The following is a 27767-nucleotide window of genomic DNA, read 5'->3' as shown; positions in this document are numbered from 1 at the left end:
CTCTTACCCTCTTGACTTGATTACAGCAGAGTGGGTGGGTGACAAAGCCAGAGGGAACACAGAGAAAACAGAACATTGCAGCTCAGCAGAGCAGATGAACAAAAGATGTATTTGTTTACGTAATAACTGAGTAAATAACATTCTGAGTTTCATTTCTTATGGGGTCCCAAAGGGCCTGAGTGAGTCAATCTTGGTCACCGCTTAGATTCACTGTGTGGTCATTTTTTTTTTTTCAGGCAAGATGCCTTAGATAAGGTACAAAGATGTTTGCTGGGTGAGGGATATTGAAAGAAAAGTCTTTAAAAAAAAACTGTAAAGTTAAAGAAATGGATTTTAATAGCAGAAGAAAAGAGGAACTGGATGCTTTGAGTAATGATGGAGTGAGTGCTGGAATGAAGTAATGAAGGAGCAGTGAAGGAATGAATGGTCTGTTCCTGAATGGAGGTGACTCCTACTCTTCTGGGAGAGGAAGGGTGAAAACCCATTGCCAAGGGTTGAGTAAAGAAAGGAAGAAAATTAATATCTGGGCAGTGGTGCCCCACTGCCCTCAGCATTAGGTGAGCTTTAGTTTCCTTCCATGGAAAGTGGAGATCCAGCCAATGCTGCCAGGGATCATGAGGGAGGAATATGAAGGAAAAGCTGGAAAGGTTCCCTCCCCTGGATGCTCTGGCTGACAAGAGATGCACAAGTGGGGATGAGTGAACCCCAGTAAAATGTGGGGGCTGTTGGTAGGTGGGGGGTTCATTGTATTAAACCTCCATGGATGTGTTCCCTGTTCCCATGTGGAATGCCTCTCACACAAGGTAGATAAAGCTCCTTTTCTACTGGGAACTGGAAAACACTTTGATGATCCTTTGGATCATAATCCTGGCCAAAAACACTAACAGAGAGTGAAACTGAGAAAATAAGTTGGGAAAAAACCTGTGCAGTATCACAAGACTGTGAGACATCCTGACATGCCTTTTCCTAGAAGAGAAACTTGGGGTATTTTGTCAGTCTCCAGCTTATACTGGCAAACAACACAGTGAAAGCTCCATGAAATCATAGCTCTGAATGTATGAAGCACCATAAAGAAACCAAACTAATTAGTTCAGGGCTAAGACCACACAGCCTCAGAGAGGCCTCCTCATCCTCTTTAGCAGCATCCTCTCAATGGCTCTCACTGGAGACCAGCTCAGCTCAGCTCTGATGAAGGCCATAACACACATGTGAGAGAAAAGGTCCTCATATTTCTGAGACTTTATTATTCCTGCAAGCTACAACAAAAACACATTTGCAGGCGCTCTATGAGGAGTTATAAATAAAGAAAATTAAACTACCATCGACCCAATGAGTACAGCTCATTTCGTGCAGTGGTTTCACTGCAAAAGCTCTCTGACTTGGTAATTGGCAAAATTTTTGGTGATGTGAGGTGTGCATCGCTGCTGATACCAGTAATTGGCAAGGGTGGAGGATATTATTTTAAATGGACTGACTCATTTGAAAGCATTCAAGAACTAGAATGAAGCTACACACACAAAATGAATCAACAATGATTCTCTGGATTGCCAGCTCCCCTTAGAGTCAGGCAAAAGATTTAATTTATTATATATCAAAGGCAAGAAGGGATGGGATTGTGCCCATCCTTGGTGCAGTTGTTGGCAGTCTATGATTTTATTTGTCCTACATCCTGTGAAAACTGTATTTTTCCAACCAAGGAGAAGGATGAAGAGAAAGTGTCTCCACTGCAAAATGTCCAAAATAACTTTTTTACAAAGCCTTCTGCTTGGGTCTACTCTGGTCAGCTGATGTTTTACCTTCAAAAATACAAACCTGGCCTGTTTTACTCCCAAAAATACAAACCACCCAAAGCTTGACACGGGCTGCAAAATGAGTTCTGTGTTTGAGTCTGAACCCAGAGCCTGGTCCAAGCTCTGAGGTTTTATGCAGTACATCACCCAATGAAATTGCCTTTTCCCCTCCCCGTTTCAATTAGAAAGAACATTAGGTCAATCAGATAAAGCCACATTGGGAGGATTTCCTCTTTATGGCGCTTGCCTCTTCAATTATCTATAATGAACTTCCTCACAGCACTGCAAAGCTTTTTATATGCAAACGAACCCTGTTTTGGGGCTGCCTCAATCACGGCTCGTTAATGAACTTGAAACAAGTGTTATCGGAAAGGTTACAGCACCAGTGCTGGAGGGGGACAGGATAAAGCCACACAAGAAAGACCAGGCTGGAGGGCTGGGATTGGCCTGCAGGTAGCAGAGTGGACTATCTCCATCCTCCACGCCACAGCCCCCACCAGAGGCTTTTCCCTGTGACACACATCAAGTGAAATGCCCGCTCCTGGGAAATGGCTGCTCGGCGGCTGATAGGGCTTCCCCACCCTCCCGCCCCACTGATTCCCTCTGCCAGGGCATCTCTCTCTCTCAGCTCCTGGAAATAAACAAGGAAAGGCTGCTGCCAATGTCTTTCCTTGTGCCAGGAGAAAGAGAGGGAGCTGAGGCAGAGGCTCCAGGATTTGTTGTGCAGGTGATGGGGAAGGGTCAGGGGTGTTGAAGACATAAGGTCCCAAATGGTGTTTGCATCTGCTGGTGTGATCAGTACTGAAAACTCTTTACTATAGCCTGGATCACCTCCTTCTTCTGCCCTCTGGGGTCTTTATTGGTCTTAAATCAGCCAGAACTATAGATTATGCCTCACTTTTTTTGTGCTGAGTAGCTGCAGGGAGCCTTAATGCTGGTATGGTAGAACCATTGGACCCAAGCCTGGGAAGACTTTCCAGATGGTTAAACCTTGCTCTTTTACCAAGAAAAATGCTTCAGTGACACTTTACCCATTGTGTTCCAGCATCAGGAGCTCCCTGGAGAGGTTCCATCACAGAACAGAAGCAAGGACAGGGAGGGCTGGATCAGGGTGCAATCCTGCACCCCCAAGAATGCAGGGGGTGGCAGTGACAAAGGTCATCCCTGCATTGCAGTGCCCCATGGGTTTTCCACCTCCAACCCTTCCAGCCGGGTTAATGGGATGGCCTGTTAAGCCTGGGCAGCACACATCAAGCCAGGCCTTGTGCCAGATTATCTCAGGCAAAGAGCCACTGGATCCGAGGTGGTTCAGCTCCACCCAGCTCCAGGGGCTGTGCTTGGCTCTCCTGGTTCTGGTGCCAGCCTGGATAAGCCCAGTTGAAGCCCATCAGTAGCTCTCAGTTACTTCCACCATGAGCATCATCACCCTGTAAATACAGATGAAAAATCATCTCTCAAGCTCCTCAGTCTGGCAGCCCCTTAGGACAGACCCTCAGATCCTCTCTGGGGCTTGGGAAGGTTCTGGCCTTCACTGCAGGGATGCATTGGGTGGTTACAGGATTTTCTGCCTGCCCCTGGCCAGGGATGAGCTCACATCCTCCATGTGATGAGTGTTGGCTCTGGTAATTCTGTCTCTGGTTGGTGTAACTACAGATGTTGCACATCTGATCCATTTCTTTATCTCCCTCAGTTATTTGCTTCAGCAAGATGCTCCCACCATCTGCTCTAACAAGATCCCAGGCTCTCAATGAGCCATAAATTCCACTTTTGAACTCTTCCCTACTCTTCTGCCCCATTTTCCTCCTGCCCTCCCCTACAGCTCCCTGTCTCTGCTGGAACCAGCTGGACCTGGGTTTAACTTTGGGCAGGACAGGCAAAGGCTGCAGTAATTTCCTAAAGCGCTGAAATCACCCCAGAATCCATGGAAGGGACATCTTGCAGCTGTCTGACTGTGCTATGAAAAAGCAGAGCATGGCCACTCTAACTAATTAAGCTGTGCTAATTAATGAAATTTTAAATGCAGCCACCTGCTAGGCTGCTTTAGGTGCCCGGGGTTCACCTGTGTGAGGGACCCATGAAGAAGAACCACATTAGCAACATCCACTTGGCATTTCTCCTTTTGTGAGCCACTAAAAAGCTTTTCCAAGGGGTCTCCATGCTTTTTGTGACAGTTGTTTTCTTGGCAGCTGGGTCTAGAGCTCTGTAATGAATATTTTCTCCTCTTCTGAGCCAAAATAAATTCTCTTTTTAACAACCCTGACTCCATAGGTTCCAACAGGTCTTGCTGGAGCTGTGCCTTTTGTTCTGTGGTGCGCTGGCTGTTGGGAACTGAGGAACTGTGCTCAGATTTTTGCTTTATTCACTTTTATCATGGCATTGTGACTGGGTTAAGTCTGTGGAGAGTACATGATTGCTTTCCCATTACCTGAATAAACAGAGCAGGTATGAGAAAGCACCAGAGGTGGCTTCCCTGGGTCCTGGAGGCTGAAAAGAGCCAGGGAGATAGGAAAGGATGGTGTGTAGGAAAGGAGGGAGGAAAGCAATCCTTCCTCACCTCTTTATCTGAGCCATCCCAGGAATGCTCCTTGAATAGCGCAGGAATAAACCAAAGCCCAGGGAGCTGCAAAAGCTTTGTAATCAAGCAAACTGAGAAGGTTGGGAAGCACCACAGGACTCTTCCTGAGGCTGGCAAACCCATGTGCTGACTTGGTTTGGTGTCTGCTCTCTCCCCAGGACTGCCCCCAGCTGCTGCAGGCCGAGAAGATCCTGGTGCCCGTGGAGGTGATCAAACCCATCACTCTGAAGGCCAAGAACCTGCCCCAGCCCCAGTCGGGCCAGCGGGGCTACGAGTGCATCCTGAACATCCAGGGCAGCGAGCAGAGGGTGCCAGCCCTGAGGTTCAACAGCTCCAGCGTGCAGTGCCAGAACACCTCGGTGAGCTGCAGGGGACACACGTGCCCACAGCACTGTCCCCAGGGGCCATGGGGTCCTGGCACAGCCCTTCTCACCTCATTCAGGGTGCTGGGGTTGTTAATCGGGAGGAAAGGAGGCTCAAGGGAGACTTTATTGCTCTCTAGAACCACCTGGAGGTTGTGGTGAGGTTGGGGTCTGGCTTTTCTCGCAGGCAGATGGTGATAGGACAAGGGGAAATGGCCTCAAAATGCCAGGAGAGGTTGAGGTTGGATAGTAAGAAAAATTTCTTCACTGGAAGCGGTTAAACATTAAAATAGGAGGAAGGCAGTGGTGGAGTCACCATTCCTGGGAGAGGTTCAGGGGAGGTTCAGGTTGGATATTAAGAAAAAATTATTCACTGGAAGAGTGGTTAAATGTTAAAATAGGATGATGGAAGTGGAGTCACAATCCCTGGGAGAGTTCAAATGAGGTGTAGACTTCACAGTTTGGTCTAATGGGCACAGGGGTGTTCAGTCAAAGGTTGGATTTGATGATCTTGGAGGCCTTTTCCAGCTTTCATGATTCTGTGGTTCCAAACATAGGCAGGGAAATGTTGGCTGGTAGCTTGAGACTGCCCTTTTTTCTCCTTGGGCTGGCTGGTGCCACCACTCAGCTGTTGCTTCTGCCACTGAATCCCATCCTCAGGCTGGGCTGGAGCACCTCAGCTGTGACCCACAGGCAGCAATATCAGCTTAACCTGCTCATATTCCCACAAAAAAGGCTTCCAGTGGGACAGGTGTTGATGTCAACGTGAGAGTGAAGGTTATTTTGGGGGAGTTTGATGATAAAACCCCATATGAACAGTCTGACACGTGCCAGCATGACACAGGTCAGGAAAAAGGTGAGAACACAAAATCCCAGAATGGGTTGGGTTAAAAGGACCTTGAACATCATCCAGTTCTATCCCCCTGCGTGGGCAGGGACACCTTGCACTGCACCAGGTTGCACCAAATGCCATCCAAGGATGGATGGGATTGGGCTGAATCAAACCTTCCTCCAGCCCTCACATGCCCTCTGAGCAGTCTGTCTGTCTGTCCCTGCCCACCTCCAGTTCCCCACCTGAAGGGCAGGACCTGTGACTCTCCTTGCGAGGAACCTGTGTGAGTCACGACACTGCTGTCACCACAGCAATGTCACTTCTGGGGACAAACCCAGCCAGCACCCAGTGCAATGGAGGCCTCTGCTTCTCCAGAGGTTTATCCATGTCTCCAGGATATGCATCGAGTCATCTCCATTGCTGCTGCTGTGCGATGATTTATTAGTCAGAGAGCTAATTACAGGCTTTAGCCTCTCCACACTGGGCAGTGCTTGTCACAACACATTCTGCTGCATTAAGCAGGGCTGAGGACTGCAGGCAGTTCACACATTTTACATCTGTTGCAAACAAGCAACTTCCCAACCGATGCTCTTTTATTTGTTCCTTTGTCTCCCTCCCTCCCTCCCTCCCGTCTCTCCCTGATTTCCATTACTGCTTAATGACCTGTGAGCATTCAGGTTTCAGGTTAGAAATGGACAGACTGGGAAGTTCAGGAGGGATGCACATTTTCTTTAAAGTGTTATTTTTTAAATGGTGGAAGCTAAGGGGGAATTGCATGCTGGTGGGCACAGATTATATCTGTCCAAAGAGTCTTAGCAGGCAACAAAGACCTTTAATGACCCTTTAGAGTCAGGAATTCTCTGGCACACGTAGGCATTCCAATGAATTATCCGTTTAAGGATTATTTAAGCATAGTTGGGCTGAGCAGGAAAGTAACTCCAGCCAGCCTCAGCATCCCACTTTGCAGAACCCAATAAATGAGTGGTCTTGACAGGTAATGGTGATTATTCCCTCACTACCTGCATGCTCCAAGAAATTACCAGTGCCTGGGACTGGAGAAACGGGGTTTGATGAGTCCCCAGGTGGATTTGCTCATAGGATGCCTGAGTGCTGTGACTCAGGCACCATTTTGAATTTAATTCTGTTTTCCTAAGCCAGAGCTGCAGAGGGTGGCAGGGCTGAGCCTCAGGCTGGTGCCAAGGCACTCCATGACCTCACTGCTGAGTGCTGTCTGCAGGATGCTTGTCCTGTGTTTTGTGGTGGACCAGGTGGATCTATTTCTTCTCCAGGGAGAGAGGCTCATTTGGGAATAAAATCAACTCTTTTCTATCCTGTTTCTGCCTCTTCTCTCCCTCTGCCCTCCCCTTTCCCTCTCCCTTGCTTTCCTCCTTTTTTGCTTCTCTTGTCTTTCCTTTCCTCCCCTTTCCTTCTCTTGTCTTTCCTTTCCACCCCTTTTCTTCCCCTTCCTTTTGAAGGAGCTTTGACTCTCTGATTTGAGGTCTTTCTTCTTTTCTTCTTTATTCTATTTTTCCCTGAGAAATGTTATTTCATTGTAGCTTGGAATTTGCCAGATACTGAGAGAAAGAGATGTGGAAAGGAGAGACGGACAAAAGAAAGCAGCATTCAGAGAGATACAAAAAGGCAGCAGAGAAGCCCTGGCTGGTGGAGCAGGTGGCAGAGGACACAGACAATAGGGAAGGAGTGCTGGAGATCTGTCTCCATCATGATTATTTCCTCCCCTGCCAGAATTAGCATTCAGGCAGGAGCCACTGCAGCACAATGAGTGTCTGCTCCGGGGGTCACCTGGCTTTGGAAAGAGCTGTCTGAGCCTGTTTGCAGATCCAACCAACCCCCTCTGACAGAGCTGTTTTACTCAGCAGAGTTGCTGGAGGAGGCACTGAAGGTAGCACCTGCATTGCAGGCTTGGAGAAGGTCCAGGGGAGGGTGGGAGGATGTGCTGTGATGGTGTGTCCCTGGAGGGATGCTGTCCTGCCAGCAGATCCCTCTGTTGGTGCTGCACGCTAGACTAAGCAGTCAGCCCTGCCTTGTTTTTCAAGATCTGCCCCCTCCCATCTCACATGAGGCACCCAGGTGCTGAAATTTGCCTCTCGCAGAAAAACTTCTGCAAAATTCAGGATTTTTCCTACTTTCACACGGGATAGAATCAGAGAAAGAGCCTTACCTTCTGCTCTGCATTTCCTGATCCCTCAGGATTTACACCAGGGGTCAGAGCCAGCTTAAGCACCTTTTCTAAGCGGCTCCAACTTCAGTGAAAGACGCTCTCAGGACACCCAGGTGTGAGCAGCCTGTCTGTCACTAATGCCACATCCAGCACTGATGATCCCTGGGTGCTCAGCCCAGTCAGGAGCCAGATCTGCCTCTCTCCCTGTCTTTCCCAGAGATATTTCATTTGATAACAGCAATAAGTCTCTGCAGGCAGCACCATTCGGGACAATTATTGTTCTTGTCAAGTGGTTTGAGACTCTCAGCTCTGGGCTTTGTCCTCTGTCACACCACCCAAGGCACACAATTATCACTCAGAGGGACCCTTCCTGCCATCCCTTATTGCACTCGTGATAGCTCTGCCAACAGCCTGGACGTGGAGGGATGGGAGGGGATGAAAAGCAGGGGAGCTAAGGAGACACAGAAATAAGGAAGTAAAAATGTCAGCAGGAAGGGCTGAAATTGCTGGATGTATCAGGGCAGAGTGCAATCTTCCCAGTGGGAAGCAATGGGAGCCCCAGCACTTGCAATCAGCCCAAAATGATCAAGGAAGAGGGAGGTGGGGAGGGCTGACCCACCTGAGCAGTGCCATTACCTGCTCCAGTGGCTGATCCCTCATCCTTGCTTGGTTCCTGGCCTTGGCACACCCTGGTTGCCACCAGCAAAATCCCTGCTGATGGTTTTGTCCTGAATCCTCCACAGCTCTGCATGCTGTGAGACCCGAGGTGGTGCAGCTCAAAGCACTGTGTGGCTCAGGGACAGGAGAGAAGTCAGCTCTATTTGTCACATCATTGCACTCCAGCAAGAGATCTCGGTGGCATTTGACTCCGTGGTGTGGGTCACAGTGAAGGGAGTGATAAAAAAAAAAAAAATCCAATAAAAAGCAGAGCTGAGAATAAAATGAGCCATTCACAGAAATCATGGGAAAACAGGGTTGTGGGTGGCTAAAAGAGAAGCACAGGGCTGTGAGTTGTAGAATCAGGGAATGGTTTGAGGTGGAAGGGGTCTTAAATCTCATCTAGTTCCAAACCTCCCACTGTCTGATCCCTCATCCTTACTTGGTTCCTGGCCTTGGCACACCCTGGTTGCCACCAGCAAAATCCCTGCTGATGATTTTATCCTGAATCCTCCACAGCTCTCTGTGCTGTGAGACCTGAGGTGGTGCAGCTCAAAGTGCTGTGTGGCTCAGGGACAGGAGAGAAGTCAGCTCTATTTGTCACATCATTGCACTCCAGCAAGAGATCTCGGTGGCATTTGACTCCGTGGTGTGGCTCACAGTGAAGGGAGTGATAAAAAAAATCCAAGAGAAAGCAGAGCTGAGAAAAAAATGAGCCATTCACAGAAATCATGGGAAAACACAGACAGGCACAGGGCTGTGAGTTGTAGAATAAGGGAATGATTTGGGTTGGAAGGGATCTTAAATCTCATCTAGTTCCAAAGCTCCCTCTGGGAATGTCACCCTCATACATCCACTTCTCTAATTATTGTTTATCTACATTTGAATGAAAGAGAAACACAAATAATCACGTGGACCCTGTTTGTGGATGATACCCAGATATAAAAATTCAGTCCCAACTCTGGGAAGCAAAGGAAACAGAATGACAGTGAGCAAGAAGTTTTCTGCCTTTTTATGGCTGGAAAACTGATGCAAGGAAGATTAAATGGTTTCCACAGGATTGTGCTAGGGGTTGATGGCAGAGCCAGGTACAGTAACCAATCCCTGGATTTGAGCTCTAAACACAAAAGTGGTGTCAGAGAAAACAGACCAACACTAAAATTCTGCTAAAATTCTGCAGAAGTTTCCCCACTATTGGACATGTTTGAGGTACAAGGCGGGGGGATATACCATGAAACTACTCTGGATTTATCATCCTGAGTGTGCTCAAGCCAAATTACCAAAGGGCAGGATGCTGCAAGTGGTCAGGCATGGATATGGGTTTGCACAAACTGCAGGAGCATCTGATGCTACTGAAGAGTTTAAAAGGCAAATAGAAAGGACACTTGTGAGTTCCAAACATTGCTCCTGTGAAGTGCAACAGCTCCTTCTAGTAGATTTTTGGCATTTCCTGAGGAGAGCCAGTCTGTGCTACAGGCAGCACAGCCTTTCCTTCTCAGTCAGCTCCCCAAGTTGCCCACAATTTCCTGCTTTGATGAGATTATTGTGATTAAATCCAGACTGGTCGGACTTAGGGGTCAGATTTACATCTTCTGGGATGCTTTGCCTGTGTTGGAGGCAGCTGTGCCGGGGAAGGTGGAGAGACAAGCCCTGATGGTATGAGCACTGCTCGGGAGTGTCCGGGAAGCTCTGCTCTCCTGGAGATCGATGCTCCAGCCCTTTTTTCTCCCCTGAAACACATTTCCATCATATTGTCACGGCTGAGCGAGTCCTTTTCAAAGACTCCTGTTGAGTTCAGTGGGCTTTGAAGAGGGGTCACAATGAGCGAGCAGCTCCTGTGGTCTGAGGAGGACGGAGCATTTCCTCGTGGTTCCTTTGCAAATTGCTCTGTTTCGCTGCCATGCAGCCCACACAGCATCAGATGGGGTTGGGCAGGGCCAGTGTGAGCATCCTCATCCCAGCTGGCTTCATCCTCACAGCTTTTCCATGGGATTCATCCCCTCACATCCCTTTCCAGCCCTGGATCAAGCCTGATGGGTTAAAAAGTCTAATATGTCTAAAACTCACCTCCAAGGACAGATAAAAGGAAAATGACTTCTTGGAGTCACTTGTTTCTTTAAGCGAGCCTGTGGTATTTGTTTTTTGTTAATTTTTTTTTTTAAAAACAGAACAACCCCCTGTGCTGTTACCAGTGACAGCTGCAATCTACTTTTCTGTGCTTTTATTAGGGGAAATATTTTCTCTGTTAGTGGCAGTTTTTTTCTTTATTAATATTATTTTACTGTTGTTATTCATTGTGGAATTTCTAGCAGGTGCTGAGTGTTTATTAAGGAAAGGTGCCTGGTTGGGGGACTGACTCTGCTGGTGGATGGGCTCTTGTGTTGTGTCAGTGGTAGCCCATTCTCATGAAGTCCCTGGAAGACTTGCTTACATTCTCTAAGTGCCTTGGCAGACTCACTTCTGAGGTGCAAAGCACATACAATACTGGAAACAGAAAATATGTACTAACACCCAGACACCTACTGAAACTTGTTTCAAAAACATATATCTATGCTTACACTAGGGGGAAAGAAAGCGCCAAAATTTGCTGAAATCAATGATCTCCAGCTTTTAATACAAATACTTGTCTTATTTTTTTAGAGATGAATATAGAATTTTTCAAAACTAGATTACTTCTTATGAAGGAAAGCAAAGTTCTCGCTCAAGCGAAACGGTGAAGTTGGTGTCAAAATTACAGAGCATTTCCTCGTGGTTCCTTTGCAAATTGCCAGTGTGAGCATCCTCATCCCAGCTGGCTTCATCCTCACAGCTCTTCCATTGGATTCGTCCCCTCACATCCCTTTCCAGCTCTGGATCAAGCTTCATGGGTTAAAAAGTCTGATATGTGTTTACGTCTGGTGCTGCAGACAGATAAGATCTAAAATCCCAGCTGAGCTCCTGCTGCTGGGATCTTCCGTGGGAAGAAAGACTCCAGAGATTCCCTTGCCTCTCCCTGCCTAGGCTCTGCTTCCAGCTCAATCCCAAAACACACACGAGGCTCTGGTGAGGCCCTTTCAAAGACTCTGACTTCAGGATGACCAGTTATTCTGAATATATCAAATTTTCCATTCCCAATCAGCTTTTTCAAAGTGCTGTGCAAAGCAGCTGTTCCTGACTGGCAGAAGTTTAATTATTCACCACTCTTCAAGCACTCTCCTTCCCATTCCTGTCCCCCATTCTTGCATCAGTGATGTGAGTCCAGACAGCTCTGCATCATCTTGGATCTTGCTGGCAGTGACACCCAAAAGTGTCCAAAAAATGCAAATCCTGAATGAGACTGTCTACTGCAAAGGACTTGGCTCACCTGGGCTGCTCTTTACCTCCATGGAAACCACAAATACCCATCAATTCCCTACAACTGGATCATAATCATAGCAGATTAATGGCTAATTGTGTTTAGTCTGTGCAAAGAGGAATTACTGTGCAAGCAGCTCCCACTCTGCTGTAATGGACAGAAATCACCAGTTACCATTTACTCCCCAATTATCCAGCAATTAATGGATCCAGGAAAACCTACCTGCAAAGCTCAGAGCTTTGGCATCTCTGTGGATAACCATAGCAGGAGTTTAAAGGATGGGGAATTCCTTAGTGACTTTTTTGGCCCAGCCAAACCAGCTTGCTGGGTTACATCTAACCTTGTAATGGGGAAAATATTTTCCTTTCAAAGTGGGACTTTGTCCTGCTGTAGATCCCAGTGAAGTGTGAGATCCCTGCTCTCAAAATTCTGCAGAAGTTTCCCCACTATTGGACATGTTTGAGGTACAAGGGGGAATAAACCATGAAACCACTCTGGATTTATCATCCTGAGTGTGCTCAAGCCAAATTACCAAAGGGCAGGATGCTGCAAGTGGTCAGGCATGGATATGGATTTGCAGAAACTGCAGGAGCATCTGATGCTACTGGAGAGGGTAAATCCTGCTGTGCACTGTGCCCAGCAGTAGTAGCCGGCACAAAATGTTTCTCCCTTCCTTTCTTACTCCCTTCTGCCCTTTCATCAACCATCTCCTCTCCCAGCATGAGGCTTTGGCCTTTTGGTGAGGTGTTGGGTGGAAGCTGCTGATGGAGGTGGGCAGTGGGGTGAGCCCTGGGTGAACTGGCTTGAGATAAATCAAAATCTAGGTGGGAAAAAGCTCTCAGCACCACGTGGAGAGAGCCTCCAGAGAGCAGCTTCCATTTCCTTCCTTGGGGTCACCTCTGTGTGCCTTGACTGCCCCTGACAAGTGTTTGTTTAATTCTGTCCAACTCTCTCAGAAGTTTTTTGCAGCTTTTTAAGACATATTTGCTGGAAACTGGATACTCCTTGCTCCAGCTGAAGCTTTTCTGGATCCTAGTAGGGAAAAGTGATTGCCTCCTGGGTTTTACACATGTAACAAACTCTATCTGCTCCACCCCCAAAGGAGGATTGTTTGGGTTTTGGCAGCAATATGGCATTGTTGATTTACAGTCTGTTCATGATCTCCAGCAGTCCCCAGACCCTCTCCTGCAGCACTGCCCAGCCACTCCAATTTCAGAGCAGTTTGCATCAATTCCTCCCACTGAACAGTCCCCATTTGCCAGCATTGAATTTCATTTGGTTGATTTTGGCCCAGTTCTACAATTTGTCAAGTTTGTTTTGAATTCTTAACCCTGCTGTTGGAGGTTCTTACACCCCCTCCAGAACAGTCATGAAATCATCCAAGTCAGTAGTGAAAATACTGAGTAATGCCAGACTCAGGACAGTATTGCTTTTGAAACATCCTCCCAGCTTGACATGGAATTATCTGATTTTTTTTTTGTTTAATGGTTTTTGCATAAACCTTATGGTGGCCTTTCTTAAGTCATATTTCCCTGGTTTGTTTATGGGGATCTGCTGTAGGATAGTAGCAAACACTCTCCTGAAATCCGGATAAATCACATCTGCTGCCTCCCCTTTATCCACAAAGTCATTAAGCCTGACAAAAAGGAAATTAGATTGGGTTGACACAATTTGTTCTTGACAAATCTGTGCTGGCTGATTTTTATCACCTTATCATCTCGCAGGTGCTTATAAATTGATTGTTTAATAATTTGATGTACTTTCTTTCTGGGAAGCCAAGTTAGGCTGACAGGTCTATAATTACACAGTGGCTCCATTTTCCCCTTTTTTCAGGGGGTTTCCCTGATTTTGAGACTTTGCTCAGCTTCCAAGAGTTCTTCAAGACATCCCTAATGAAAATAACCTCACCTACCTCCTCAGCACCTATGGGATACCCAGCAGAGGCACAGCTGGATGGAAGACCCAGAATGTGGAATTTACACCTTAAAGTTGCTCCCAAATTGGAAAAATACTTTTCAAAGCAGTGCTCTACACCCAAAAAATGGATTTCAAAGTTAAGGCCCATCACATGCAAACACACTTAGATCATGGAATATTTTTCTGATTGATTGGCCAAGAGGGAGTGGCTCTAAGTTGAAGAAAGGTTCAGATCAGATATTAGGAAGGAGTTCTTGGCTGTGAGGCTCTGGTTGTCCAGTGAAGCTGTGGCTGCCCCTGGATCCCTGGCAGTGTCCAAGGCCAGGCTGCACAAGGCTTGGAGCAACCTGGGATAGTGGAAGGTGTCCTTGCCATGGCAGAGGTTGGAACTGGATGATCTTTAATCTCCCTTCCATCCCCATTCTGGGATTCTATGAATGTTCATCTAAGGGATAAATGGGTTTTTGTGAGGGGCATGGTTGGAGCTCCACAGCTTTGGGAGCATCCCATGGCATTATGGTAGGTGCTGCTGATTAGGGAGGTGAGTGACAGCTCCATTTCTCTTGTTCTCCATGCTCAGCACTACCTCTTGCCTCATCCCATCCCCTCCCCACCTCCAGGCACTCTCTAAGTCTGGCTTTGGGGTTTATTATTTTTTTTTTTGGCTTGTTTTGTTTTTCCTCTCCCACTTCTAGTACTCGTACGAAGGGATGGAGATTAACAGCCTGCCAGTGGAGCTGACAGTCGTGTGGAACGGGAATTTCAACATTGACAACCCAGCACAGAACAAAGGTAAAGAGTTATTTCAACTTGTCCTTGGAAGCAGTAACCTTAGCAACGGGCCCTCGCTCCCTACACTTAACAAAGCCGCCACCGTCTCCCCGTGCTGGCTGCTGCACACTTGTTCTCTGCACTCTGCAAATTACCAATTTCGGAGTGCTTTGTGTGCCTCCCCCCAGCCCTCCAACTCTCTCATTCCACCTGTGAAACGCGAGTCTCCCTCCCACTTGTGTTGCTCTCCCTCTCCCTTCATCGTCCTGCCTCCCGCTTCTCCCCGCATCCTCGTGTCTGCTCTTCACGCCCCTCCCTCTCCAGGCTTTTTCTCCCCCTCTTTATTTCTCCTGCAGTGATGCTCTTCAAGTTAACATGCCAGGAGAACGGGCTCTCTGCTCAGAGGCAATTTAGTAATGAGCAGGGGAAGGCAGGAGGGGAGCAGGAAGGCTGTAGCTCTCCAGCGGGAGAATTCTGAGCAAAATAAGATAGTAATGATAAAAAGGATCTGAAAACCACCTGTGTTTAACCACCACTGATGGCACAGGTTTGGTGTGCCCCTCACAGAGGGGGCTGCACATCCAGACACAGCCCTGAGGCTGTCTGGGTGTTTCTGGAGATGGATGGCTTGTCCACATCTTCTTCTTCTTTTTGTCTTTCCACCCTGGAACCTTCCCCCCAGACAACCCCTCCCCCTGGCTGCCCTGCATTTGTAGCTCACACCTGCAGATTCTCTTCTTCTCACATCATCACCTCTCAGAAATGTCTCACTCCCTCTCTTTACCTTGTCGTGGACACTTCCCACACCTTCTCCCACTCAATCTGTCCCCACCAGGTTCTGCCGTGGTGCTGTCACACAGCTCCACACTGTCTTGGTTTGGAAAGCCAGGTGTCTGCTAGGGAAGGCAGGAGCCTCCCCTGACATTGAAAATGTAAATCCCCTTCCTTCAAATTGTTATAATTTCGAAATTAAGGGGGGCTCTCAGGCAAAGATATGGGAGCAGGAATAACAGTTCTTTATTAGAGAAGAAACTAAAAATAAAATAAACAATGCAGTAAATCAAAACAACACTGACAGTCAGAACACAAGCTGACCCCCTGTTGGTCAGGGTGCTGGTAGCAGTCCAATTGGAAATGTGGCTGCAGCCCTCCTGCAGTGCCAGCTGTGCTGCTGCTGGAGCAGGGATCCTGCACAAGGGGGGAGTTTTCCTCTGCAGCTCCAGGGCTGCTGCACATGGGCCTGGGCTCCCTCTGGCAATGCAGGGCAGCAGAAAGCTGCTCCTCTGGCAATGCAGTGGGCAAAGGCTGCTGTGCTGCTCCAGGCTCAGATTGGATCCAGGTAGGAATGCTTGGCTCCTCCCCTGGGCGCAGCATCTCCCCATGGGATGCTGGAATTGGATCAGCCCTGCAGGGACACTCAGTGGCCATGGACAGCAGAGATCTCCTGGAGGGAGGGTTGGCTGTGGCAGAGATAAAGAAAAAACTGCCCCATGGACAGCAGAGAACTGCCCCACCTCTGACAGATGAGGATAGAACACACATTGCTTGGCAATCCTGGACACACACCCACCCTCATGCAGAGGGGTGGTCAGTGGGGTTCCCACCAATACCACGTCCAACCTGGACAGCAACACAGAAGGCAACTCTTCTCCCCATGGCACAACACCATCTGCCCTTCTCCACCTCTGAATGGCGGAGATCTGGCACCAAAACCCAAAAACTGTGACTTTTGAGGGTTAAATTCACTCAGCAAACACAACAGGCTGGAGATTCCTGGCCAGCCCTGGCACTCGGTCACAGCCTGTGCTCAAACTGCCACCCCGCCTCTGCTCTGAAGTTGTCTCCTTCTCTCCAAGCTGTGTTTCCAAGACACTGCTGATTTCCATGGCCCAAAGAGTGCCATGGACTGGGAGAACCTTTAACAGTGTGGCTTGAGGTCAGAATTTGGACCCTTGCCCCAGTCCTGCTTAGTTTTGTGCTACCATAAAATGAGCACCCCTGACACAAGGTGATCCATACCAAAAATCCTTTTCTTGGGCTGCATTGAGCTATCCTAGGTGATGTGGGAATGAAATAAATCTCATAATCATGATAATCATATTTTAGGACTGTTTGTGCCAGTAACATAAAGCAGACCAGGGGTAAACTCAAGAATCATCTTCTGCACAGGCCTTTTTTGGGTTATTCCAAGCCAAAATGTTGCAAATAATGACTAGGAAAAAATCTGGGAAGCAGCACTGGCTGGTGGCTCTCCCAGATGAGTAATTTGGATATTATCATCATGTTTTTGGTCAGGAGGAGAGTTTAGGCATGTGCCCATAGAGATACCACATGGAAGCAATGCCACACAGAGGTGACCAAGATGCCACTGCTTTCACATCCAGCATCACCATGGGCTGGGCTGGGAGGTTCAAATGCCAAACTGACCCAAACCTGCTAAATTATCTACAGAGATCCCCACTGGTAGCAGCTCAAGCAGAACAACTCAGCAAATTTGAGGAAATCCCACAGAAAACTAAGGAAAGAGGTGTATTCCACAAGGTCTGGAAAACACTGTGTTTGACAGATGTTTTGTAGGTTTTTTGGGGTACTTTTCTTGCACCCAGCCTGCAGAAGTAAAGAGTTTCTGAGTTTTTCTTACATTGGCCAATACTTGCTGACTTTAAGGGGGAAGGTATGGAGAGACAGAGCCCTTCAGCATAAATATTTCCAAAGCCTTTGAATTCTGGGATTGTGTATAAAGATAAAAAACACTTTAGTCACCCACAGACCCAGCAAAACAGAAGCACAGAGGGAAAATCTCCCAATATGCCCACAAATGAAGGAAAGAAAAAAGTCTGAGAGCCTTGATTCTGTCGCCTTCATCTTCCAGGAGGAGAATTCTGCTATCAGTCCCCTGTGCAAGCCAGGCCTCAGTTTCTACATCTGTAAAATAAGGATAAATAACATGTTCTCATTTTGTAGGAGGACTTCAATATTTTTAGGTTTTATTAGAAAAATCTCAGAGTGCTTCTAATCACTTAACATCTCAAAATGGAGCTAAGCATTAATCACTGCTGTCTGTATTAGAGTGGAATCAACTCTGCTTCAAAGTGGGAAGCAGACAATTTCTGGAGCAGAAGAAAGCGTAAAAGCTGGTTGTGAACCCCTGGAATCAGCTTCATAATGAACCACTGTGTATTCACTGTTACCTTTTGGGATTTCTGTCAAGTGGGAAGTCTGAGCGGCATCACCTTAACCCAAAATCCTGGGAGTTTCACACCCAGGTTTAATCTGTGGGGTGGCCAGTGTCGCTATAGGACATGAAAGAACACCAGCTCACACTGCTGTTCTCAAGGTGAAGAAAAAGGGAAGTTTATTTTCTGACTCTAACATTTATAGTTTTCCAAGAGTGACAGTGGATTGGAGGGTGACAGTGCCACCTCTCCAATGACACTGGACAAACCAACAGTCCATCAACTTTCTCCTCTTCCATAAAGGAATGCAAAACAAGGAGTTATTTACAGAAAGTGTGTGAGAAAGTTCGCTACAAGAATGTCAACATCAGAAGGCTTAGAAAAGCTTAAAAAAACAGGGTGACAGGCCAGGTCTAGAAAATTCTTTTGGGATGAAGTGCTGAGTCTGGTTGTTGGTGACACTTGATGACATTCAGTCCATGAGAAAGGAAGGCACTGAGGCCAAATCACTGCCCGGGCATCATTTCCTCCAGCCTCATGCTTGTAGTGCCTCAGTTTACCTTCTGCTCCCATACCTCTTCCTCTCCCATACCTCTACCTCTTCCTCTGCCATACCTCTACCTCTCCCATACCTCTTCCTCTCCCATACCTCTTCCTCTGCCATACCTCTACCTCTCCCATACCTCTTCCTCTCCCATACCTCTTCCTCTTCATACCTCTTCCTCTCTCAAACCTCTTCCTCTCTCAAACCTCTTCCTCTCCCGTACCTCATCCCTCCTGCTCTCAGTTTCCAAAAACACCTTTGATGAAGAAGGAACTAATGAATGAACTGTATTTCAAGGAGGATGTCCATGTTATTTGCCCAATTACTCACCTCCCTGGAGAGTTTCCATCCTGCCTCTGGCACGAGCGGCCCAGAACACTTTCCCCTCTTTCTTCCACTGCCATCCCACCCTCCCCTGAGCTGCCTGCCTCTCTCAGGCCCCGTGTGTTTGCTGTCTCTGCAGTTCACCTGTACAAGTGCGGGGCCATGCGGGACAGCTGCGGACTCTGCCTGAAAGCCGACCCCGACTTCGAGTGTGGCTGGTGCCAGGGGCAGAACCAGTGCACGCTGAAGCAGCACTGCCCAGCCCAGGACAGCCAGTGGCTGGAGCTCTCCAGCACCAAGGGCAAGTGCACCAACCCCAAGATCACGGATGTAAGTCGTGGATCTGCGAGAAGCTGGGGGATTCCCTTTCCTTGGTTTGTTTTCCTGGTTTGGGCTTGGGTTGGGGATGGGGAGGTCAGGGCTGAGTTCTGATGGGTCAGGAAAAGCCTCCGGGGATGTGAGGCCATGGTGGCTTCATTGGGTTGGGGATGGGGAGGTCAGGGCTGAGTTCTACTGGGTCAGGAAAAGCCTCTGGGGATGTGAGGCCATGGTGGCTTCAAAGGCAGGAACAAAATTTTTATGTGTCTACAACCCAGCGGTGACCTTGGGTGTTGAAACCCTGGCTGCTGAGAATTGGAGATTTCTGTGCTGCCAGGCACTGACCCCCCAGAGAACACTGCACTGACCTGAGGCCTGGAGAAGCTTCCAGAATGAATAATGGAACTGGGATTGTGGGTGTGCAGTTTGAACAGAAGTGTGTGATATCACAGGGTGGGAAACCCAGAGTTTAAGGGTTTAGAATACAGTAATAGATATAAAGCAAGATGGAGATTTTAGGGTGGAGGCTGGTCCTTCTTCATTATCTTCTTCTCCTTCTTCTCCTTCTTCTTCACCTTCTTCTCCATGGGTTTGGGTGGTTTTGTGTAATTGGATTAAAAAGTCTGCATTGAGGGGCATGGGTGGTTGGTTATTGGGTTAAAAGTGAAAATAATTTAGGTGTAATTTCTTAATTGGACAGTTTATCCTTAAAAGGCCTTGTGGACAGAGAGATAGGGCTCCATTTTTAGCTTGTTAGAGTTCCCTATTGATCATGTGGACTGGGCCAAAGGAAAAGCTGGAGGAAAGGTTCAAAAAGGAAATAAGAAAATAGGAAGACCATAAAGACAAGGGGCAGAAGAAGGGAGACAAGGCAGGGGAGGCAAGTCAGGCCTGAAATCTAAAGGGATTTTTGTCTGCTGTCTTAGGATGGCTTTGCCATAATGTCAGGTGTGTTTTCAGGGTCACAGGACAGACATGAGCCTTGAAAATGAGGGCTCCGTCCCTTCCAGCTGCTTTCTGCCTTGAGCACCTCTGTCACCAGGCCTTACTCAAAATGAGCACCCCTTTCAACGTGGCCAGGGCCTGATTTACAAATGGGAAAATCAGGAGGGAAATGAAACAAGGAAAACATGGGGAAATGCAAAAGAGGAAAATCCAGGCTCCACAGTGGTGCTTTAATAGGAATAGTTAGGTGGGTTATTTTCCTAGAAAGCAAGAAAAGCTTTTTAAAGTTGTATTTGATTCAGATTCAAAAAGTGTGGGTGTTATGGAAGAGCCCTAAACCAATATCTATGCTTGAACATTTGGGGAGAGCAAAGGCTGGGTTGAATCTGTTTTTCCTAGATGTTACTGAAAATAACCCCTTTCCCTGTGTTTTGAGCCATCTCCCTGTCATTCACCAGCTTTCAAAGCTCTCTCTCAGTTGAACTGTTGGAGTTCAGTTTATTCTGATGTTTATGGCTCATTCTGGTGTTTCCAAGGTGAAGGTCTCTACTTTACTTGGATTTATCTGAGACAGGTAATTCTGACCCCACCTGAACCACCTGAAGCTGTGAAATCAAACGCAGACAGCCAGAAAGGACAGCTAAATTCAACTGAAAATTCAGCTTTGAGGTCTTGAAAATCACTTGGAGCTGGGGGAAACATTTTAAAAATATTTTCAGATTCTCAGACCTCGTGAAACGATGATAGAATTTGGTACGGGGCAGCTGATGGATGATCAACTAAAGCAGAAATCCAAAACACAAGGACCTGGGAGTGCAGAAGTTCTGAAGGTTCACCCACATTTCCCTGCCATGCTTTAACCCTAATCCTTCATCTCCAGCCTCATTTTGAAGAGCAAACCCCTCATTCTCCACCCTACAGCTCCAGAGTGCTTCAAATTCTGCTGGCATTTCCTCCAACAACTCTCTGAGCTCAAACAGATCATTGCAACACTCACTCATGAAATATTCCAGCTGCCTGCTGCAATCCTTAAGTAGCTCTTGGAAGGCCTTTTTTCTGAGCCATTAGCATGGAAGTAATCTCAAGTGACTGGATATATATTGCAGCTAATGGTAGGTCTGGAGCTGTGGGGTGGGAGCATCCAGAGCCTGGAGAGGAGCCAGGGCTGGATCTCTGCAGGGAAGAACACGTATACTCACACTTGTAGGGGCACTCACACCCCCTGCAGCACTGATCCCCCCATTTCTGTACCAGCTCTGGCATCTACAGAGCCACTCAGGGAAATTAAGGGACTTAGAGACTCGCTGAGCCACAAAAACCTCCTTTAGGAGTGACAAGCAGCAGTTGATGTGAGCAGAGACTGGAAATTGAGATGCAGCTCTGGGTCTTCCAGAGGAAGTTGAGGCTTCCTGGCAGCTTTTGTTTCCCTGCCTGGATTTTCCTCCCCAAATCTGACAGGTCTTATGCCACGTTTTTCACCTGTGATAGAACAGGTTCCTCCTCTCCTGCTGTGAAAACAACCTGGCAGCACCTTCTTCTTGGTTGAATCTATGGCAGAGCTGTGAAATAGGGTTAAAAAATCTTCCATGTGACCCTGGGAGAACCCCAAGCCCTCCTTTGATGAAATAAGTGTTTTTTAAGGAAATAAGTGGGTTTTGAAGCTGGCCTTCACAAATTAAATATTGCCCAGGAAAGGATTCCGTGGTGCTGTGCTGGCTTTGCTCTAGGAAGTTTCCTGTTGATGCTTTTTGAGTCAGACCAAGAATTTTTTGAAATCTTCTGTTTTAGACAGCTTTCCCTTTCCCTTTCCCCTTTCCCTTTCCCCTTTCCCCTTCCCCTCCCCCTCTTTTCCTTTCCCTTTCCCTTTCCCTTTCCCTTTCCTTTCCTTTCCCTTTCCCTTTCCCCTTTCCCTTTCTTTTTTTTTTCCTGGGAAACCACCACAAATTCCTCCTGGTTCCTGTTAGAGTAAGTCACACTCATTGAGGAGCTGGTTCACAACACCTACAATTAATATCCTAAAGTTAATATCCTAAAATTAAATATCCCCTAGAGGCGCCTGGCTCTCCCTCCTTTTATTAAAGGTTGGGGCATCTAAAAATCACCCTTTGGGTGGGAATTACACCAACCCTGGTGCCAGGCTGGGTGCTGGGAAGGGGCTGGGAGCAGCAGGGCATGGCTGCCAGCCCCAGGTTCCCACCTGGCAGAGCCAGGGGCAGGTGGGAATGGCCCTGAGACAGGGAATTCCCCTTTGCTCACTGCAGGGAGAGCTGTGCCAGCCCTGGCAGATGGCAGCCATGGCATCCTGAGCAGGCAGCAGGGAACACCCTGCTAGGGAAGCGTTTGAACCCCTCTCAAGTGGGCAGTGGCATGGCAAAGTGGGCATGGCGAGGAGTTGCAAGGGCAGGATAGAGATAATTAAGGGCCAGCCCTGTGATTCTGGTGTTGTTCCAATGCTCAGGAGACAGTTCCAGTGCTGATTCCCACCTGGCTCTGGACAAGGGGGATGGAGCAAGGCCCTGTGAGGGTCTGGTGCAGGGCCAGGCTGGCATGCAAACACCATTCCAGCAGCCCCCAGCTTGGTTGGGATGGTTGCTCCTCTCATGCTGAGACCCAGAAGCTCCACAAATAATCTGTCCATGCTCCCTGCATGCCCTTACAATGGCCCCAGCTCTCCCAGGAGGGAAACTGGAGCTCTTTCAGGAAGAGGTGTTGGCACAGAGCAGCTGCTGCTGCTCTCAGTCACCATCCACCTCCTCCACACCTAACCCAACACCCAGTTCCTGCTGTGGCTTGGCTGGCTTTTTTCCACGTGGACATTTTCAGCTGAATTTCTGATGTATGACCATTACCTCCATGTGCTTTGGGCTGGGAATTTAGGATTTCAAGTGACTGACTCAACCCTTTATGTCCTTGTCTTGTCCTTTCTCCCATTTCTCTCCACTGTGTCCCCCTGCTGCCTTTCCATGGCTCACATCTACAAAGTGCAGAGCTCACCTGCAGCTCCACAAATCCCCACAAAAAATCTTCAACTCACCTCTGGATGTTTTGCAAGTAGTTGAAAGACAGTAAATGAGTTCTGGGGCAGAATTTTGCATACTCTGTGTATCTGAAGTAGGCTTGTTCAGCATTTATAAGTGTCCCTAGTGATCCCCAAAAGTTGTCTGTTCTTTCACCTGACAGGTTTTGTATTTGTGTTGCCCCCAGATGAAGGGAAGGAATGATGAATCTGATTCCATGTTCTGAGAAAGCTAATTTATTATTTTATGATACTCTATTATATTAAAGAATGCTAAACTTTACTATACTGAAGAATAGAGAAAGGATACAGACAGAAGGCTGAAAAGATAATAATGAAAACTCATGACTCTCTCCAGAGTCTCAACACAGCTTAGCACTGATTGGTCATTGAATCAAAACAACTCACAGCAGAATCCAATGAAACAATCACCTGTGGGTAAACAATCTCCAAACACATTCCACATGAGCAAAACACAGGAGAAGCAAATGAGATAATTATTGTTTTCCTTTTTCTCTGAGGCTTCTCAGCTTCCCAGGAGAAAAATCCTGGGCAAAGGGATTTTTCCAGAAAATGTGAGTGCCACAGACAGGATTCTGGTGCCTGGTTTGATCGTTCTCTTTTCTCTTGGCTTGTTTCCCCAGATCAACCCCGTGACGGGCCCTCGTGAGGGAGGGACCAGAGTGACCATCCGTGGGGAGAACCTGGGGCTGGAATTCCGCGATATTGCCTCCCACGTCAAAGTGGCCGGCGTGGAGTGCAAGCCCCTGGTGGAAGGGTACATCCCAGCAGAGCAGTAAGTGGGGTGTGTGGCACAGCAAAGGCCACAGCACACCTAATGACATTCCTACCCGTAGGGCCTTCCAAGGAATCCATTCCGACCTGGGAATTGAGGGATGGAAGAGGATATTCCTCATGTACAGCTTGGGATAATCCATTTATTTAATAATCCAGTTATTGCTGTGTTTGCATTGCATATTTAGGTGATCCTCATGGCAAATGCCTTTGAAGTTATCCTGGTTTTCACGAAGCAGTCACCCCAAGGTGTTCAATTCCAGTTTGGAAGGCAGCAATCCTGAAAAGACTCTTGGTAAATTGCAGAAGTGATCATTAAACCTTAGAGCTGCCTCCACCATGCCAGGCTGGAGCTGAGCAGGATGGAGCCAGACCTCAGCCCAACATTTCTCTGGGTATTTAAGTGGCTTTACACCACCTCAGCACTTGTCCCAGCCAGAAGCCACCACTTTCTAAATAATAACTTAATCCACAATGTGGATTCTGGATGGGACAGAAGAGGGTGGATTAATCTTCAGTCCATCCTCCAGCAGTGAGGGCTCTTAGCTGCAAGTCCATCTTACCAAAACCACTCCTCAAACTCTGCACCTGGTTGGTATTTTCCCCTCAGGATTGTGTGTGAGATGGGGGAGGCTAAGCCCAGCCAGCATGCCGGATTTGTGGAAATCTGCGTGGCCGAGTGCAAGCCCGAGTTCATGGCCAGGTCTTCTCAGCTCTACTACTTCATGGTAAGTTCCTGAAAAAGTTCTCCTTGGCCCTGAACTCCTTGGCCATGCTCCTCTTTGAACCTCTGTCCATTGTCCTTCACCACATTGAGCCTCCGAGCTCTTCGCTGCCGTTCCGGTGCACCAAATTGTTCATTCCATTTCCTTTCAACATCTTGTTCCCAGCAAAAATAGCTGGTCTAATTAAAGTTTTAACAACCTAATAATAGTCCAGATTATTAGTCCAGTTACAGTTCCATGCAGCCGCAGTCCAAATTAATACAGAAAATTCTCATTAATAGTTAAAAGTGCTGTACAGGAAAGAATAAAAAAGAGCTAAAAAAGGGAAAAATTTCCCTAGTATCTTTTTTTTTTTCGGGACGTGATGCTTTTGCTACCAACACCCCTCTGCTTGGAGCCACTGGTGTCCTCCAGAAGAAACTTGGGGGCTGTCACTACTGATTACAACCCCGAGATCTTCAGCAGCATGATTGTGATGGTCTTGATTGGGTTTCTTTCTCCTCCCTCCTGGATTCCCCCAGGTGTTTATTCATCCCATCCACACCAGGAGCACTGGGATCAGGACAGATCCAGCTCAGGCTGCTGGTGAGCTGTAGGATCTGACTGGGGCTCAGTGCTGGTTTTGGATGCTCCATGATGAAACAAGAGACACCTGCAAGCTTCAGCTTCAGTTCAAGTGCAAACACATGTTGTACACTCAACCCATGCTTTACTCCTCCCTTATGATGATGTTCCTTGTCCAAGAGACCTGATTATTCCTCTAAGGCCCCTTGCTGGCGACATGCAAGCATTGTCTGGCCTTGATCTGTTCAGATCTGTGCAGGTTTGAGATGAGAGGGTCCCTTTGTTCCCATCAAAAGCTCTCAGCTCTTGCAGGAGAATGGGTCTCTTCTGAAATTATTCACATGCCTGAGCATTTCTTTATGGTAAAGGGAACTTGTAATGAATGCAAATGTCTCGGATTCCCCCCTCAAGCTACAGAAATTTCTCTGTTCTCTGCATTTCCCAGTGTCACTCAGGTGTTGCGGTGGCGGGGGCACAGAAACACCTTGAGAGAAAGCCCCTACCAGGCAGCCAGAAGGGCTCTTTCCAGGACATTACACTTCAACATGTCACCTTTGCTACTCCTGGAATTACTGTCTGCTTTTGATCATCCGTGTCCATCTGTGACAGCTTTTCCCTCCGCTCGCCGCCTTCCCGGCTGCCAGGGCACGAGCACGAAGCCATCGGGGTTTTTCTCTGCTCAATACCTCCATACCTTTGTGCTAGACAAAAAAAAAAAAACAACAAAATACAGACACTCTCCAGCCTGCCCATCATATTCCCTCTCCCGTGTCCGCTGCTTTCACAGTGGGAGCTGTGTTTTTTTGGCTTGCTCAGGTTTTTCTGCCAGGAGGGCAGAGATGCTGTTGCAGGAATCTCAACGCGCCTTGGCATCCTGCAGCGGTGCGTGGCAGCTTGAAGGGAAAGAAGATGTTTGAAAACTCAGGGAAGGGCATCACCTGGGAGATAAATGTCACTTCTTGACTCATAGCAAATCTTCTGGAAAATTGGTTTTCGAGAGGTTTGAAGGAAAACTTGGTCAAAGTTGGCCAATTGGTTCAGCCTTTCCCTGTCTTGCAAGAATTCGAAGAGATGATGGTTTGGGCTCAACAGAGTGTTTAATTTCAGTGTTTTAAGAAAGAGGTGGCTTAGCTTAGAGATGCCAGAATGGTTCTTCTCCACCTTTCTAACCAGAACTTTTAAATTCAAATAGCTGCTCGTTTGTTTTAAACTCATCTGTGATCAAAACCTGCAAATTGCATTAGAAAGTACAATAAGCCAAGAGGGAAACAAAGCTTAAATGAAATTTATGATGATCTAAATGAAGTATTTTTTTTTAGTTATTCATTTTCTTGCTGTGATTATTGCCCCAGTCTTTCAATGAAAAAAATATTGCATTTACTCAAGAAAGTTTACCTTTATTCTGGCTTTAGATGAAAATATTGTGTCTCAGTGCAGGTGTTGTGGGCTGCTCCACATTTCTTCTGATTCTGCTCCTAAAATCCTTGTTTTGGGAAGCATTTTCCATCCATCCCTTTCATCTTTCCCCTCTTGCTGCTACTGTGGAACCTCTAGAAAGGACACTCAGGTGCACAAGCTGTGTTTGAGTCACAGCTTGCTCTTCCTGTGTTCCCAGGAGGAGTGGAATGGGAACCAAGGTCCTGACAAGCTCCATGTGTGGCAGTTTAGACCCACCTCTGATGGTGCTTCTCTGGGGAAAACCTGTGTGCAGGAGATGCTGGAGCAAAGAAAGGGTTGGGAAGCTGAGGAAAGTAGGTAAAATCCTAGAAAACACAGAAAATTTCCTGTCCTCTTTTCCTTGTTGTCACTCTCCAGCCTATCACAGATGCACAAGACTCTCTTTGCATTTTCCACCACCTTCCACCATTGAGGAAATGGTGAATAATCTGGAGTTTTGCTGTGAATGTGCTGTGCAATATTCAGGAAGGCCACTGTGAATAATTTAAGGCTGATCACAGCTTTGAAAGCTGAGCCACAAACCCGTTTGTAAGATTGGCTCCAGGCACAGCAGGGCTTTGCCATGGAGCCTTCCTGTTGTGTCTGTGGCCTGTGAGGATCCTCAAAATGCCATGGCTGCTTTACCTACCCCAAGGAGAGGGCAGGGTACCCACCCAGGGGTGAGACAAAGCTCCTTTGGGTCTTTAACTCAGATGTTCTCTATGATTTTTGAAGCTGTGTGGGCTTTGGGCACCAGGCTGGCCATTCCCAACCCATTTTCTGCCAGCTGGGAGGTCACCTCCCAGCATCAGCCATCAAGGTCACAGGAATTTGTACTGGTGGGGGTGTCCATCAGTAAGGGAGCTGCCATCAGAGTTTGAGGTGGTACCCAAAATATAAATGAGCAGTACTGAAGTGCATCCTTTGCATTTCCATACTCTTCCGGCGGTTTTTTATCCCATTAAAAGAGAATAGTAGAGAATATTCCCAGAAAATCACACTCCAAGAATGGCTGGAATGCTGCCCAGTGGAAAAAGGACCTGTGGCTGAACATGAGGCCAGGTGTATCCAGGTGGCCAAGAAGCCAAAGGCACCTGGATTGTATCAGGAATAGTGGGGCCAGCAGGACCGGGGCAGTGCCCACTCCACTGTGCTGGGCACTGCTGAGACCCCACCTCAAATCCTGGATCCAGTTTTGAGCTCCTCAGGGAAGGGAACGGAGCTGGGGAAGGGTCTGGAGAACCAGGAGGGGCTGAGGGAGCTGGGAAGGGTCTGGAGAACCAGGAGGGGCTGAGGGAGCTGGGAAGGGGCTGGAGAACCAGGAGGGGCTGAGGGAGCTGGGAAGGGGCTGAGCCTGGAGCAAAGGAGGCTCAGGGGCCCTTGTGGCTCTGCACAAGTCCCTGCCAGGAGGGGACAGTCCAGGAGAGACAGGAGGAGAGGGAACGGCCTCAGGCTGGGCCAGGGGAGCCTCAGGGGGGATTTTGGGGAAATTTCTTGATGTTC

The 27767-nt window shown here is 47.7% G+C and overlaps 1 protein-coding gene across 2 annotated transcripts in view; it reads left to right on the top strand.

Annotated features, from left to right (window-relative positions):
• Positions 1-27767, top strand: part of PLXNA4 (plexin A4) — a 515162-nt gene that overhangs the window by 411396 nt on the left and 75999 nt on the right. For both annotated transcript variants that reach the window (XM_030960692.1, XM_030960691.1), the window contains exons 10-14: positions 4524-4724; positions 14345-14441; positions 18604-18794; positions 23388-23539; positions 24149-24266. In XM_030960692.1, coding sequence (XP_030816552.1) covers positions 4524-4724; positions 14345-14441; positions 18604-18794; positions 23388-23539; positions 24149-24266 — 759 coding nt within the window. The remainder of the gene's footprint in view (positions 1-4523; positions 4725-14344; positions 14442-18603; positions 18795-23387; positions 23540-24148; positions 24267-27767) is intronic.

Source organism: Camarhynchus parvulus, chromosome 1A, assembly GCF_901933205.1.
Source record: "Camarhynchus parvulus chromosome 1A, STF_HiC, whole genome shotgun sequence".
NCBI classification, from domain to species: domain Eukaryota; kingdom Metazoa; phylum Chordata; class Aves; order Passeriformes; family Thraupidae; genus Camarhynchus; species Camarhynchus parvulus.
This window is presented reverse-complemented; position numbering and strand designations above follow the sequence as displayed.